Below are 13,896 nucleotides of genomic sequence, written 5' to 3'. Positions count from 1 at the left end.
AGCCAGATGTACAAGGTGACACATGCTTCGAGTTTGTTTGCAATGTCTGGAGGCTCTGGTGTGCCCATTCTCTCTCTCTACTTCTCTGAAATAAGTAAATTAATAAATAATATTTTAAAAATACTGAAATCTTCAGTTCAAAGCATGTTGTATTGGGGTCTATGTATGAAGGTGCCTTATTCAGCTGACCAACCACAAGTCAATGCTTATCATGACACCTGTAATCTTACCATAAAGCATAGCCACTAACATCTAAGTTTTCCACTCTCAGTATTACCCTAAGGTCCTGAGGCCTACAGATGAGACAGAAATAACCAGTGGCAGATCGTAGTTCAAGGCAGGATAATTTTTTTTTTAATTTTTTTTTTTTTGCTTATTTTAATCATTTATTTTAGAGTGACAGAGAGAAAGAGGCAGAGAGAGAGAGAATGGGTGTGCCAGGGCCTCCAGCCACTACAAACAAATTCCAGATTCTTGTGCCTCCTTGTACAGCTGGTTTACGTGGGTCTTGGGGAATCAAGCCTTGAACAAGGGTCATTAGGCTTCACAGCAAGCGCTTAACCACTAAGCCGTCTCTCCAGCCCCCGGATACATTGTTTTAACGTTGCGTCTACCTAGCAGATACACAGAGCTTGTTCATGGAAACACACATGCTGTGCTGCTTTCGTCTTTTTTGGTGGTAGTGTCATAATGAGGGTGATAGTTCAATTTACAAATCGCTAACATTATTGCTAGGGGTAGTAGTGATGATCCTGTCAGTGGTTGTGGTGTTCAGGGGAAATCTGGAGATGGAGAAGCCCGAGCCACCTATTGGTATCTTTCTTTCTTTGAGCAACTGTGTCTCTATGTTCTTTACTCCCTATTGCTTTTAATCCTTTATTTTCCACACCTTATTTATTAAGTTAATCCAGCATCTTTTTGATAACTAATCTGTTATCCTGGTAGTCGATGGCATTATTAATGGTTTAATGTATTGCATTTATTTAATACCTTATACTTCATGGCATATAGGTATGTATATATGTATATATCTATAATTTTATCTGAAGGATCTCCTAGTGTAGAACCTTCATGAAATATATATAATTATTATTTTTGCCATTTTTATAAGCTCTTACTTCTTTTTTAATTCCAATGCATCTTAAATTATAGCTTTCATAGCATGATTTAGCTATTTCCTGAACCTTCATTACTCACATGCTATCATGCAAACTTGCTTGTTATCATTCTACACATGGTTGTTTCTTATGTAGAAGTTATGAGAACACCTGCTTTGCTTGTGAAACTAAGACCAGTGCTATCTGAGTGGGAAAAAAAAGTGTTAAATGTTTATGGTATTGCTGAGTTCTTCGTCATTATGAAATAAATCATCTTGAATTATTTTCTTATTGCCAAAATTGTACTCAAAAATTTGAAACTAGTTGTAACATTTACTACTTTTTAGCATTTCTTAAGTAAATGTCTTGCTTGTGCAGAATCTCCTTTGTAAGATACATGTACATTTTATTTGATTTTCCTTTAAAATGTGCCTGGTTGAATACAGTGGCCCCCTTTTCCTGATGTTTCCTTTTCTGTGGTTTCACAGTCAAAATTAGATGCAGTTCAAAAAATATCTAATGAATTCTCCAGAAACAAGCAAAGTAAAGTTCTGAATTATGTGCCATTCAGAGTGTACTAATGAAATCTTGTGATGACTGGATCTGTCCCTTGTGGGCACGAACCATCCTTTGTTCAACATATCCTTGCTGTGCATGCTGTCTGCCTACCAGCAACTCAGCTGCAATCTCAGATATCGCATGGACTGTGGGGTACAGCAACAGTTACATGAAAGTAACCCTTATGTAGTCGTCACCCCAATAAGATTCCTATGTGACATGCATATGCTAATGTCTTCTTTTGTAGATGCTACCTTTGGACCAATCACTTCTTTATGCCCATACTTGTAGCAAATTTCAGTGTTCTTTTAGGGACATAAGAGTGTGTGTGTGTGTGGGGCTGGAGAGATGGCTTAGCGGTTAAGCGCTTGCCTGTGAAGCCTAAGGACCCCGGTTCGAGGCTCGGTTCCCCAGGTCCCACGTTAGCCAGATGCACAGGGGGGCGCACGCGTCTGGAGTTCGTTTGCAGAGGCTGGAAGCCCTGGCGCGCCCATCTCTCTCTCTCCCTCTATCTGTCTTTCTCTCTGTGTCTGTCTCTCTCAAATAAATAAATTAAAAAAAAAAAAGTGTGTGTGTGTGTGTGTGTGTGTGTGTGTGTGTGTCTGTGTGTGATCATGGACAAATGAAATATACATCTGTTAGAGCATAATATATTTTAAATGATAAAAATTAATTTTTTCATTGGTCACTTCAGTGCAGGACAGTCATAAATGAATGAAACACAGGTTAAGCTTGACACATTTAAAGAGACCTTGAGGTAAAACAAGGACCTTTAAATCTACTAAGAACAGTTCTCAGAATAATTTAAGAGGCAGGATGGATGTTTTGTATCCTTGAGAACTCTTTGAATGGCATCTTTATATACTAGATTATATTTAACTTCCCTTACTCAGCTGTTTGTCAGAGCCCAAGAATTGTTCTTTCCTGAATTAAGATGTATGTAATCCCATCGTGGTTGAGTTCAAACACTTTTGCCTCTGGATGACATTGGCAATGGAGGCATCATTTCAGAAATACAGTTTCTTTAGCTAAGTTCACTGGTGCCAACAAGATAATATTTGTGTGATTTTTATATTCACAAATATGTTTGAGCATTTTTCAGGTAGGTAGTAAGATGCCTGTTGTAAAGAAGGCAAAGTTTTCATGAAGTCACTTCAGTGTGTTCAGAAGATAGTCTAAGACACATATGTATGCAGGCATAACTGTTTCTGCTGCTGTCCATGTGGGAAAAGTGGAGTTCTAAAAGATTCCATAGGAAAACCACCTGATTTTACCTGAAGAATATAACCATTAGGTCAATATTAGTGTTAGAAAAAAAGCTTTCCAGACATGTAATTAAAGTGATAAAGTCTTGTTTAAAATATCCATTTTTAAGAAATACTTTCATTTTAATTTTAGGTAAATTCTCTCTGTGAATAAAATTCATTATACTTGTACCAAAAACCTTATACTCATCTTGAATGTTATCACATCAGTGTCTTTTAAGACCATTAATATATTTGAAATCTGTATGCTTCTTAGGGAGAATGATTGACATAATAAGCTCATTATTAAAACATTTTAACATCATTCCTGAAGTATCCTGTTATATGACATGAAAAGGATCATAATGATGATTCTAATAATGATCGAACGAGATTTTTCTGCTGAGACCTTGTCTTCACTTGTGTAGCTCTTGTTCATGAGGCCTAAACTTTTTATTCTTGCCTTCATCTTCAACACACAGGGCTGTGAGATCATCCCAACTCCTGACCAAGACCACACTGATTTCACTAAGTGCCTGAAAGTGCTCCAAAAGAAGATAGAAGAGAAAGACCTGCAGGTAAGCTGGGCACCAAGGAGGATGGCAAGGGCCACCAGGATGTGGAAGATCCCATTAGAGACATAGCATGCCTAATGAACTGTTGCCCTTCTGAAACATATGTGTTTTATAATATTTCTGCTTAAAAGGTGTATGTGCAAAACAAACAAAATATGGACTTCATTTGTTTTGGTCCATGGGCCATCATTGCAAATACATGAAATGAAAAAAAAAAAAAATCACCTTGTAGTAGTGATTTTACTTGTTGTTGCAACAAATACCTGAGTTTATTTTGATCAACAACCAAGTGTTCAAACACAGGAACTTATGGGGTCATTTTACATCCAATCCATAACATTCTGCCCCTGTGGCCCATAGACACATGGCCAACTCATGAAGCAAAATGCATTCAGTCAAACTTGAAAATTTCTCCTAGTCTGTCAGTCCTTCCCCTGTTCAAAATTGTAAAGTCTCCTCTGAGACTCAAGAGAGCCTCTTAATTATGTCCCATGTAAATTAAAAGGCAAATTGCATGCTTCCAACATATAGTGGCAGATAGCAAACAATCTCATTGCAAAAAGGAAGAATGGGGCATAGCAAGGAATAATCAGACCCAAATGAGCCCTTAGCCCAGCAGAACGAATACCAAAGTCTGTAGCTCCAAGTGTAGTATCTGGCTCTCGTGCTGGAATCCTCTGGTCTTCAAAGGGTTTGGATGGCCTTGTCCATCCAGCTGTGCTGCCCAGAGCACTCATAGTCTCCTCTTTGTACTGGCTGTACTTTGAGCCTACAGCTTTTCCTTGGTGGACATCCCATGGTCCTGGCATCTCCAACAGCTAGGGATTTTCATTGTAAACTAGGCTTATAGCTGGGCATAGTGGTGCATGCCTTCATTTAATCCTAGCACTCAGGAGGCAGAGGTAGAAGGATCACCATGAGCTTGAGGCCACCCTGAGACTACATAGTGAATTCCAGGTCAGCCTGGACTAGAGTGAAACCCTACCTCAAAAAAAAAAAAAAAAAAAAGACAATTAGGCTTACCTTTCCGAATTTCATACAGGGGCTTCTTAAGGCCTCCTTGTAGAGAACCCAACCCTCCCTCCCATAGCTGAGACTCATTAGCTCTCTGGATCTATGGAGGAAGATGCCTTGATGCCCTTGGTCTTGCATCTTTCATGCCCACCAAACCAGTGTCTATGAACAAGGTCTGCAGTTTCTGCTGCCAGATGTGGGTAGAGCCTGATCTTTTGGAACCAAAGCTGCAACCGTCTCTCTGCACTTTGATTACTGAATCTGTGGAAACCCCTTCCTGAGCAATTGTTTCTGAGCAGGGAGGCCCCCCCCCCACCCCACCCCGGCCCCTTGCATGCCATTTTCCTTTCAGGCTGTCTTTTTTTTCTAAAGACTTTGGTTACTTGTAAGTTAGCTCTTCGAAGCACAAGACCTTGCCCTTACTGCACCTTTTCTCTTGTCCCAGTGAAGAGAGGGAGCTTCTCATTAATCACGTTATCACTAGTCTCTAATCCTCTTTAATGGCAGATTTGTTGAAGGCAATCTCCTTGTTCACCTTTCTCATGTCTTTTTGCTCTCTGTAGCTATAGATCTAAAAACGAGCAGTGAGGAATAATTATGACACGGACTCATTGCTATCTTGTCTTGAGATTTCCTCTCCTAAACATATTACACAACATTGAAGTTAAGTCATATTCAGGACATGGGCTGAATGCAGCCTGATTCTTTGCCATATTAAGAAGCTACCTCTAGACCCGGTCCCATTAAGCTGTGCTCTGCAACCTCATGAGCCCGGCCTCCATAATCCACATTGTTCTTGGCCTTCTGTGTCTCTAAACTGCCATCAGAACTATTCTTTATGCACCGCTTATAGAATTCTAGGGCTTCTCTAGGCCAGAGTCCCCAAAGTCCCAAACCTTCAATATCCCTATCACAGACCAGATCCAAGGGCCTGTGGACTACATGGACAAGTTTATCACAGAAATGACCCCGCTTTTCTGTACTAGTTTTCTGTATTGGGTATTTTACTTTTGCTGTGACAGGAAGCAATGTAAGGAAGGCAGAGGAGCTGGAGGCTGGCTGGTTACCCAGGGTTCACAAGAGAAAGCAAACAGGAAGTGGAGCCAGGCAGTGACCCTCTTCCTCTAGCACTCTACTTCCTAATGGCTCCGTGACTTTCCACCCAAGTGCTCAGATACATGAGCCTAGGGGTGATATTTCACATGCAAACCCCAGAACGTCTTTCCTGTTTCGTAGATAGGAGTCTACTTACTTGCACCTGTGCGTTCCTTACGATGCACTGGAATGGATTTTATCTATCACCAAGTGTTCATCTGGTACACAAACCAATTCTACTTATACTTTGGATACCTGTTCATATGGTGTGTGATACTGTTTAGTTCTTTGTTTAACAAACATCTAGAAATTTATAACTATGAAGCAGTGATTTTTTTCTCAAATAAGGGCAATAAACTAAGCTGAGATGAAAATCAGTTATGTAACTTGCACCAGGGAAAATACCCTCGTATCTTTGAATGCTTTTGTTTGATCCCGTAACTGGAAATGCATTCCAACCTGGCATTGCTAACCCAGTGAAATGAGGCAGCATTCCGACCCAGCTCTGCGTCCTTGGGTTATAGCAGCACTGTTCTGTGGGTGCTGTCTGTACCAGTACCCCTATTCCCAGCTCCCCCAACAGTTCCTCATGACCCCTCACAATAGGGGATTAGAGTGTGAGGGATGCAGTGAGTCTACCCTTGCCCCATTACCAGTCTTGTCTCCCTCGTGCCCCTGTGGATTTGGCAAAGGACCAGGGTGTCCTGACTGAGAGTGAAATGTGGAGGGGGCTCAAGCCCCAGGGATCATCGATTCAGAGCACCTGGCAAGTGCACATGGGGCAGGAGAAAATAGGTGTGATGGGAGAGGAAACTCCCAACAAGCATTTACTCCCTTGCAATAAAGTTCATCAGAGATTTACACTAGCATATATTTTCTAAATTGAAGTAGTAAATCCTTTTCTCTCAGAAGAAAGACCTTGTTAAAAGTAGTTCAATGTGCACACGAGACAGAATCGAGTGAACATCTCTCATCCCACTTGTAGCTTGGCTGAACTATGCCAAGTGTTTTGTGTTATTTCCCCGCAATAAATTGTTACAATTAAATGTTTAATAAAAAACAGAAAACAGCCAATTGAGAGTTATCTACTTTATCTGATTTTGAGCTTCTTAGAAAAAAAGTTTTAAAGTTCACAACTATGTTTCATTTTTTTCTAATTAATTATATATATAATAAATGTTCCATTATTGAGTCTCAAAAGAAACAATCATACCTCAACTCAACAGATGCACGTCTACAGAACGCCTCACACGGGTATAAAGAATAGGATCTGTGGGCTGGAGGAATGGCTAAGTGGTTAAGGTGTTTGCCTGCAAATCCAAAGTACCCAGGTTCGATTCCCCACGACCCACGTTAGACAGCTGCACGAGGGGGCGCACGCGTCTGGAGTTCGTTTGCAGTGGCTGGAGGCCCTGGCACGCCCATTCTCTCGCCCCACCTTTCTCTGTCAAATAAATAAATAAATAAAAGAACAGGATCTGCAAAACAGAGAAAAATTTCTGGCTGGCATGGCCCATCCAGGGTGGAATGCCATGGCTGCCTTGTAGACAACTAGCAGTGCAAAAATACGGCAACGGCCTCGTATCCAGCTGTGTCATTCCTGGGCCTGACACGGGGCGCGGCTCACGGCTTGGCAGAGGAGTGCTTGGGCTTGCCATGGTGCACCCCTGCAGAGGCTTCAGCTGGGCTCGGCAGCAGGGCCCCTGTGGTAACATGCCCTTCTGGCATGTTTGAGCCTCATGCTTAAGCCCCACGCCCTACTGGTCTTCTTGCTCCTGAGATCGGCCTGACCTCCGGCCTCCAAGTATACCTACATGTTCGTTCTTCTGCCTACAATTCCTTCTTTTTTGCCTTCTGTGTGCCCAGCCCACATGTGGCAGACTTTGTTAGGCTTTTCTTAATTACCACTCAGGTTACATCCTGCCACTCCTCATCGGCACATTCCCCTTTATTTCTCCTTGAGGGCGCTCAGCACTTTTCATCTTCTTGTTAATTATTTCTAATTGTTTCCTTGAAGATATTCTTCCTAACCTGAGTCCACATCCCTTGAAGCTGAGTTAGGTATTTGGAGACTTAATAGAGGGACTTTGCATGAGGAGGTGCTCTATTGATAATCAGTAGGTTTTATGTTTTGTAGGCATACACAGGAAGGCACGGTTAGGGGGAAAAGCCTCTTTTGGAGATGCTGAGACAAACAGAAGTTAGAGAGAGGGTAAGGGGGAGAAGAGGGGCTCCTGAAGTGCCGCAGCGTAGGGAGGACATGGGGCAAGGGGCAGGCCTCCACCTCCATCCCCCGGGCTTGGTGGGAGGATTAAATTGACATAAGATCAATCAGTAACAGAAAAGCACATAGGCTTATTTAATACAAAATTTCCATAGCATGGGAACCATTGTAAAGAAATGAAGCCCCAAAGCCACATTTAGAACCAGGCACTTACGTAGCAGACTGGACGCGGAATATGCGGTTGTGACGCAGCAACTGTGCCGGTGCATGTGCTGAAAGCGCTGTGAGGAGCGCTCGCCCTGGAGCCGCCTCTCCTGCTAGCGACGCTTCGCTCCTGCTTTCACAAAGCAGCGCGCAAGCCAATGCGGTCCTTTTTTGCTAGTTTATTTTATACGTGCTTACTATCTCAACGAATTACAGCTGAAATTAAATTACTGAAATGTGTGAGAGTGGTGTATTTCAGGATGATTCATTCTGAACTCCACCAGTTTCAGTGAGCTGATGGCAGCTCACTCGAGAGGTTGAAGTTGGAGAGAGCAATGGTTACTTCAGTGTTTTAAAGGCATACTTAGATAAAGTGAAGGCTCCCTTGCTCATGATGAAGACTTCTGCAGGCCACTCTCACAGAGACTATTGAATATAGTAGTCGGCCTTATCTACTAGTCACTCATGGTTAGCCGCTAAAAATGTTCAGTGTAGAGCTCCAGAAAGGAAGAGCTTGTCTGTTGTACATTTTGCACTTTCGTGAGTAGCTTCGGGGAATGTCATGCTGCTCTTTCCCATCCAGGAATATCAAGCATTCTGGGGCCGGAGTTTCCATTTTGTAAGTCACTTAGTTGTGTTTTGCTTACCAGTCACTGGCACAGGATGACAGGGTTTCGCTATCGTACCCTGGAGATAGTGGCCTCACACCATGTCCCAGTGCCTCCAACATCACCTCACTTCATCACGCCATGGAGGCATCTTACTGTATCTCACATAAGAAGGAAAAGGGCCGGGTACTTACAGAAGCCACATTCACATAACTTCCACTCCGGTATATTCCTATGATTGTCCTATTTCTTTGTTGGTTTATATTGTGTTACTGTGCTAAATTTGTAGAAATAGAGTTTCTGTGAGTTTCCACTGGATTTCACATTTAACCTAGAAGTGCAGCATTGTATTTGATTTGATGAAATGTCAAAGGAAAACAACATTAGAAAGGAAAATAATATAATATTCCCTTGTATACATCCTCCTACCCCAGCATGAGACCATAATGACTTTTAAAATTTTCTTCATAAAATATATATAAACTGTAACAAATGAACCTTTATACTTCTATTTCTCTAATAAAGCCTCTTAAATCATACCTATTTGATTTCTTTTTTTTTTGTTTAGCTATAATTGTAAATTTGCAAGTAAATTATGAAGGTAAGAGCTCCTACTATGAAATAAAATTTTAATTATGCTATGAATAATTGAAATGCCAAGTAGATTTGTTTGATCAGGGCCTTACTGTGTAACATATGAGAACTTCATAGAGTTTGGATTAGGTTCTGTTCTTGCTAAAGTTTGTGAACTAGAATGAGATTAGTTAAGGAAAAAAAAATTATTTTTATTAATTTATCTAGTTCAAACATGGCTTCCCTCGTATCCCGTTCTTCTGCAGAAGGGCTCTCTGATGCCACTGACTTTACAGAGCCTCGCTCTGCCTCCCTTATCTGTGACTGCCGTCAACCACACCTTGTCGGCGTGCTGTGCAACATGAGCGGTCTTCAGATAGCTCTCTGGTGATCTGGACTGGAATTAGTGGAAAACATTCAAAGCTGTGCCTACAAGCACTTAAAAATGTGAAGTTTAGGTGGTTAGGATGAAACTCAAATGAATCTACATTATAAGACACTTAAGAATAACAAGATGGAAGCCGGGTGTGGTGGCACACACCTTTAGTCTCAGCACTTGGGAGACAGAGGTAGGAGGATTACCAAGAGTTCAAGGCTACCCTGAGACTACCTCCAGGTCAGCCTGAGCTACTGTGAGACCCTACCTCGAAAAACTGAAAAAAGAAAAAAAAGAATAAACAGATGGGTCATATTATAGAACTTATATTATAAAATAATAAAGTCAATTACTTCCACTTTAAAAATAGAAAATTTTTATTCTTTTGTTTTTTGAAACAATGTCTCACTCTATAACCTAAACAGGCTTGTCACTAAGTAATGCAGGCATGCCTTGAACTTCCGTCAATCCTACCATTTCCTCCTGAGAACTGGGATTATAGGCATGAGGAACAATGAATTGTCTTCCTGCCTCCTTCCATCTACCCCTCCCTCCCTCTTTCCTTCATTCTTCTTCTCTTCTTTCTTATTCATTCTTGTTTGGTTTTGTCAGCCAGAGTCTGTCTCTGTTGCAGTCCGGTTCGCATTGCTGTTAGAAATCACCCAACCAAGAGTAGCTTCTGGGAAAAAAAGAGATTTATTTTGGCTCACAGGCTCGAGGGGAAGCTCCACGATGGCAGGGAAAAACGATGGCATGAGCAGAGGGTGGACATCACCCCCTGGCCAACGTAAGGTGGAACACAGCAACAGGAGGGTGTGCCAAACACTGGCATGGGGAAACTGGCTATAAAGCCCTTAAGCCCGCCCCCAACAATACACTCCTTCCAGGAGGCATTAATTCCCAAATATCCATCAGCTGGGAACCTAGCATTCAGAACACCTAAGTTTATGGGGGACACCTGAATCAAACCACCACAGTCTCCATATGCAGGATAACATAAAATAAATTCCATACTTTTTAAACATGGGCCTTATGTTAAATGAAATTTGGGCAGAATATTTTTCATTAGTTTCTATTTACATTTTAAAGACTAAAGCCCCTACTAGCCTTACAAGTTAAAAGCTAATAAATTTTAGTTTAGCTAACCTCTCATACATTTTGGCTTCTCTTTGTCCTATTGCTTTTAAAGCAGGTTTTAAATTGAGTGAAGAATACTGAATAGATACCATGAGAAGAGCTATCTTCATTTTGTCTATCTATCTGTACATACATATATTCATGACTGTAACTTTAACACTGTGTAAAAGTAGGTTTTACATATAATTAGATGCCATGTTTTTCTTTTAGTTGGGTGGGTAAATAATAAATTGTGATTTATGTGTGTTAGGAGAGATTTTTTTGTATTTAATTATGTCTAAGCCAGAGGTCACTGTAGAAGAGGGTTTTATTAGGGCTGTGAATTGTCTTTCTCGGTATTGTCTCTGTGGCATTTCTCAGCTAGACACATTGCCCTTGTACATCGGCAAGTGTTGTGTAGGCTTTTGACTAGTTTTATCCACAAATGTTCAGTATTGAGTTTAAGGGCACATTGTTTTTCATTGTAGTCTTCTGGCTTTGTTTAAGAAACACTGTAAATGTCTGTTGCTCCTCATTTGAAAATAAAATTTAAGAGTGCCTTTGGTAGGCTCATTCTTTTCACTATATAAGGTGGGAATCACAGGGCTGCTGGGGGAACCCCAAGAGATGCCTGACAGCTGCTTCCAGAGGGGTCCTACTGGCTCAGCATGTTCTGTTCTGATGAGTCCGTGTCTTTAGCCAGAACTAAAGCTAAGGGTAGCCTCTGTGTGTGTGTGTGTGTGTGTGTGTGTGTGTGTGCATTCGCACGTGCGTGTGCACTTACAGTAGTGTTCAGAAAAAAACTGAGAATTACAGGGGAAAAACATAGAAGGTACAAAATGACCACTGTTGGTCATTTGTTGGTCATGTTGATAGCATATACTCTCCATTTGCATATAGAATGAGAACGCCTTAGAGTTTCTTCCTACAGTCTGTCACCCTAGTTTAATATTTTAAAAAAATCTTAGAACACAAAATTGAAGGATATTTTTTAAAATATATGACCAACACACACACATGGAAATAAACAAAATGTAAAGTACCTGATCAGTATTTTCAAAGACATGAAAAAAAATATTAGAAAGATTGAGAAAATGTTACAGGTCAGACAAAGTAAAGGAGATGTGAGAAATATAAATGATGAAATTTCCTGATTTGTACTTTGAAATGGAGAAATGACCTTAATGGTAACTGGGTAAAATGTGAATAAACATTTATCTAATTAGTGGTGACCAGTGTGCCATGCTTATAAAGACGTTTTTATTGCAGGAAACTAAACAAGCCAAACTCCTTTATCTTTGTATTATCTTGATAAATTTAAAATTATTCCACAATAAAAGTTTACTTGAAGACATGCATTCTGGTTTAGATGTGTGGTTTCCACAGAAGTGTAGCAGCCACTCCGTGACCCAACCCACCAGAGGTAAGAGGGGCAGGAGCTGCCTGGGTGCCAGCACGTCAGCACTGCCTGGAGTGGCTTCTGTCGCCCCTCGCGGTCCTCACAGGCTCGCAGCTGCAATTCTCTGCTGCATATTGAGGGAACTACTGATTGGGAGCTCTGCCCAGAAACTAGCTTTGGACCTGTTCACACGTAAGCTGGCAAGAGCTGTGGTCCTGTCCACCTTTCTGTTTTCAGCAGAAAGTGCAACTCAGAGGTAGAACTGGCCTGGATGTACGCTAATGGGACGAAGTCAAGGGCGGCCTGTTCATTTCTGCATTCCACTACTGACATGGTGGCCTTTTCCCCCTGCCTCGCCAGCTCTGCTTCCTCCGAGGCCTGGCAGTGTGGGTGCCCTATCATGCCTGTCCTCTGCTGCTCCTCTTTTCATTGGCTTCTCCCGCCACTTCGGAATCATGGACTCCCTAACCTACACCTTCCGTCCTAATCTCGAAAGCCCTGTTTCTACCAGCTAACTGGAACGTGGAAAGAACTGAACTCGCTCTCTAAGGATGGTGTGGCTCGCCTCACCTGGTATCTAGAACGCTCTGAGACTCCTTTTGGTAGCATTCATTCTCCTGAAACGTGCGGCTGGATTCTCTAGCATCCTTCTCCTTTCTGCCGCTTGTGCTAGTGAATATAGTTATTAAAAGTAGCAGCAGTCATACCTTTAAATGTCTAAATTCTTAATCCTCAGAGAATTGTAACTAGAGTACAGGTTTGCAGGTATATGGGCCATATTCACCAATCCTTCTTGTAAACACCTGTTTTATCTCAATTTCCTCACCTGTATATCGTGATTATCAATTTACCAGAACAGTTACCGTCACACCTGACCTATATGAAGTCATTAAGCAGCATAACTGCAGTAGTAGTGAGCATAGTAGTAATACCTCATACACCTTAGTTCACGTACTTAGAGTTATAGGTTGCATGGGATACTGTGAACTTAGGGTCACAGCAGGTTTTCCAAAATCACTTGAGCTAGGTTTTTACAGTGGTTTGGTCTGTGCTCATGGACTCTTATAGTACAGTGGTGATATTTTAGGTGGAACATTCTAACTTCATAAGAACTCTTGTAGTTCTTAATCTGAAGGCCTGAGTTAAGCAAGAATACCTTACATGTTTATGTGTTTCCCAACGACGTAGAGAATTTACCTTATTCCCAGGAAACCAGTGAAGGTGATAACTCTATAGTTAATTATTTAACTCAAAGAAGAGATATACAACCTACCTCTTGCGTTTTACCTGAGTTAAAGGTAAAAGGGAGACATATTCAACTTTCTGTAGTCATGGTATGGCCTATGTATTATTACTGCATATTTGACAGTAGCTCACTATAGTGGTCCAAAGACACAATTCTTCCCTGAGGTATACCGCTGAAGCTTGTGAGGATTCTTGCTCTGTTTAACAGCTTTCTATGTAATAACTCTTCTCTGTGTTTCATCCTATATGTTTCTGGGACTAAGCCCTAGACCTTGAAAAGCCCCCAGGCTAATAATGTATACAAGCAGGTGAGACAAGTCAGATTGTAATAGATGCTGTTATTCACCTTCAAGTCGATCCATTTTTTTTTTCTTTTTAATAGAGTTGTTTACATATAACTTGTCTCTATTTCACGATTTTTGCTTTTTTCGTTTGAGGAAAATGAAATGACCTTTTGTATTTCTGATGAAACTACAACTAAGAGGCTAGAGAATGTGGCTCAACAGTTAGAGGCACTTGCTTGTAGAGCCTGCAGGTCCAGGTCCAATTACCCAGTACCTGTGGAAAT

At 41.2% G+C, this 13,896-nt stretch overlaps 1 protein-coding gene across 4 annotated transcripts in view; it reads left to right on the top strand.

The window, feature by feature from the left end:
* The window catches only part of Tpk1 (thiamin pyrophosphokinase 1), a 296,901-nt gene that overhangs the window by 144,961 nt on the left and 138,044 nt on the right, over nucleotides 1–13,896 (top strand). For all 4 annotated transcript variants that reach the window (XM_045160318.1, XM_045160319.1, XM_045160320.1 and 1 more), the window contains one exon: nucleotides 3,382–3,477. In XM_045160318.1, coding sequence (XP_045016253.1) covers nucleotides 3,382–3,477 — 96 coding nt within the window. The remainder of the gene's footprint in view (nucleotides 1–3,381; nucleotides 3,478–13,896) is intronic.

This window comes from Jaculus jaculus, chromosome 10 (assembly GCF_020740685.1).
Source record: "Jaculus jaculus isolate mJacJac1 chromosome 10, mJacJac1.mat.Y.cur, whole genome shotgun sequence".
Classification (NCBI taxonomy): domain Eukaryota; kingdom Metazoa; phylum Chordata; class Mammalia; order Rodentia; family Dipodidae; genus Jaculus; species Jaculus jaculus.
Note: the sequence above shows the minus strand (reverse complement) of the source record. Positions and strands in the feature narration are given on the sequence as shown.